The sequence below is a fragment of the Cariama cristata genome, unplaced genomic scaffold (genome assembly GCF_000690535.1).
Source record: "Cariama cristata isolate BGI_N322 unplaced genomic scaffold, ASM69053v1 scaffold26640, whole genome shotgun sequence".
Taxonomy (NCBI): domain Eukaryota; kingdom Metazoa; phylum Chordata; class Aves; order Cariamiformes; family Cariamidae; genus Cariama; species Cariama cristata.
In genome coordinates this window covers 22,059-23,386 of record NW_009593427.1, presented here as the reverse complement: position 1 = coordinate 23,386, position 1,328 = coordinate 22,059, and the positions used below count along the sequence as shown (strand labels likewise).

Below are 1,328 nucleotides of genomic sequence, written 5' to 3'. Positions count from 1 at the left end.
CCATGGCGCGGCCGTTGCTGCCGCTGCTCTACGGTACCGTCGCCCTCCTGCTGCCCTGGGCCGACACCGACACCGGTAAGCGGGGCTCCCCCGGGCTCCCTAGCCCGCTGCCGGCATGCCCACGCCACTCCCCGGCGTGCCCACCCCATCGCTGAGGTGCTTGCTCCGCTTCCCCGGGTGCCACAGCTACTTTTTTTTCCTCCTGCTGCCCTGGGCCGACACCGACACCGGTAAGCGGGGCTCCCCCGGGCTCCCTAGCCCGCTGCCGGCATGCCCACGCCACTCCCCGGCGTGCCCACCCCATCGCTGAGGTGCTTGCTCCGCTTCCCCGGGTGCCCACGCTACTCCCTGGGGTGCCCATGCCATCCCTGGGTGCTTGCTCTGCTTCCTGGGATGCCCGCACCATCCCTGGGGTGCTTGCTCCGGTTCCTGGGGTGCCCATGGTACTCCCTGGGGCGCTCACTCCACTTCCCGGGGTGCCCACGCTACTCCCTGGGGTGCCCACGCTGTCCCTGGGGTGCTCGCTCTGCTTCCCGGGGTGCCCACCCTACTCCCTGGAGTGCCCATGCCATCCTTGGGGTGCTTGCTCTGCTTCCCAAGGTGCCCATGCTGTCTCTGGGGTGCCCATACCGTCCCTGGGGTGCTCGCTCTGCTTCCCGGGGTGCCCACCCTACTCCCTGGAGTGCCCATGCCATCCTTGGGGTGCTTGCTCTGCTTCTTGGGGTGCCCATGCTGGCCCCGGGGTACTCATGGCGCTCCCCGCAGTGCCTGTTCTGCTCCCTGGGGTGCCCATGCTACTCCCTGGGGTAACCAAACTCCCACTCAGGGTGCCCTCACTGCTCCCTGCATGCCCACACCTCTCTCTAAGTGCCCCATGCCCCCTCCTCCCCCCGAGGTGCCCGTGCTGCACCCTGGGGTGCCCATGCTCCCTTCAGGGCACCCACGCTGCTCCCTGGGGTGCCCAGGCTGCAGCCCCACGCTCCCCTCGCACCTCCCCAGGTGCCCACCTCCCTCCCTGGGTGCCCGTGCCACCTCCCCACCAGTGTCCAGGGAGGCTGGGGGTGATTTTTAGGGTCCGTGTGATGGACCCAGGGGAGCTGCATCACTGCAGGATTTCACCCTGGCTGGGGTCTGTGGGTTTTCCACGGGACTGGGACTTGTCCATGGCCGAGCATCGCCGGACTGGGATGTGGGGGGATGCAACTGGGAATGTCACCTCTCCAAAAGCACAGACTCATAGAATCCTAGAATCCTTTAGGTTGACCTTTAATATCACCGAGTCCAACGGTTAACCACGCACTGCCAAGCCCACCACTCAACCACGTCCC

At 66.9% G+C, this 1,328-nt stretch overlaps 1 protein-coding gene across 1 annotated transcript in view; it reads left to right on the top strand.

Annotated features, from left to right (window-relative positions):
- Positions 1 to 14: 14 nt before the first annotated feature.
- Positions 15 to 1,328, top strand: part of IL15RA (interleukin 15 receptor, alpha) — a gene marked incomplete at its 5' end in the record, with an annotated part of 7,082 nt that continues 5,768 nt past the window's right edge. Inside the window, one exon of the mRNA XM_009710451.1 lies at positions 15 to 75. Coding sequence (XP_009708753.1) covers positions 15 to 75 — 61 coding nt within the window. The remainder of the gene's footprint in view (positions 76 to 1,328) is intronic.